General features: G+C 36.3%; 1 protein-coding gene across 1 annotated transcript in view; it reads left to right on the forward strand.

Moving 5' to 3' along the window:
* The window catches only part of ANXA3 (annexin A3), a 73,043-nt gene that overhangs the window by 18,615 nt on the left and 53,125 nt on the right, over positions 1-1,303 (forward strand). The window contains exon 2 of the mRNA XM_012653894.1: positions 101-188. Coding sequence (XP_012509348.1) covers positions 101-188 — 88 coding nt within the window. The remainder of the gene's footprint in view (positions 1-100; positions 189-1,303) is intronic.

The raw sequence follows: 1,303 nt of genomic DNA on the forward strand, positions 1-1,303 counted from the left end.
GTTTGTCATACGCCTCCCAGGTGCACACGGGAAGATGCGTATGTAATAGAAAGGAAGATGTTGTTTGGAACCGGTCACACTTTCAAATATGTCTTTCTAGGTTGGGCACCGAGGAACAATAAGAGATTATCCAGGTTTTAGCCCATCGGTGGATGCCGAAGCTATTCGTAAGGCGATCAGAGGAATTGGTGAGTGAGGCTTCACGATTCCTTTCTTAATATGGAAGCAAATCAGGACAGTTACAGTCTGAAAATTCCTAGGTTTGGTTTGCCCAAGTTGGCTTACTCAGTTAGAGAAATTGTCGGGGATTTTTTTAAATTGTGGAAATACATAGGGAACCTACTTTTATTAAATCTTAACATTTGCCACATTTACTTAATGTTAAAAACTACCACCACCACCAATAATCATCATAATAAATCATTACAAATACAGTCCCTGTCAATTCTCCCTGGATTTCATTCCTTCCTTATTCTCTGGAGATAAACACACTCTAAATTAGAGTTTATACCCATGAAACTTTTAGTACCGTAACTATATAGGTATGTATTTCTCGTTTTTCGTGGTTTCGAACAGCATAAAATGGAATCCTACCCTATTCATTCTTCTTTAATTTTTTTTTTATCCGTTAACATTATGTTTTTGAGATTTACTCATATATGTTTAGCTCTAGGCCATTAATTTTAACCGCATCACTAGATCGTAAGATGGGCATATGGATGGAACATTTAAATCGCCTACAATTCTTTTCTATTACGGTATAAAAATACTTCAGTGAATAGTCTTCCTTATGTCTCATTGTGTGCATATTTGCTAGCGTTTCTCTAGAATATGACAAGAATTGGAATTTTCTGGGTTGAAAAGGATGCTTTTCTTCAAATGAACTGGCAATGTTGCTAACTGCTCCCTAAGTGAACGTAGAAATTAGCGTTCTTTCCAGCAGTGTAGGAGACTTCCTCTTGCTCTGTGTTCTCACCAATACTTGCTACACTGATACTATCCAGTTTCTCCAGTCGAGTGAGTCTAAAACTGTCTCATTCTGTGTGTGTTTGTTTGCTCCATCGTCTCCACCCCCCATTACTGATGCAGTCAAGCATCCTTTCTTGTTGACTTCCTTCCACTTTCGGGTATCAATTCTTTGTGTAGTCGGTCTGCTTTTCAGTTGAGTTGACTTCTTGATTTTTTATAATTTCTAGATATAAATCTTTTTTTTAATACATTGTAAGCCATGGAAATATCTTCTCTAAGTCTATTATTTTCTTTTAACATTAATTGTAGTAATTTTTATTGCATAGAAGTTTTA

The sequence above is a fragment of the Propithecus coquereli genome, unplaced genomic scaffold (assembly GCF_000956105.1).
Source record: "Propithecus coquereli isolate 6110/MARCELLA unplaced genomic scaffold, Pcoq_1.0 Scaffold433, whole genome shotgun sequence".
Classification (NCBI taxonomy): Eukaryota; Metazoa; Chordata; class Mammalia; order Primates; family Indriidae; genus Propithecus; species Propithecus coquereli.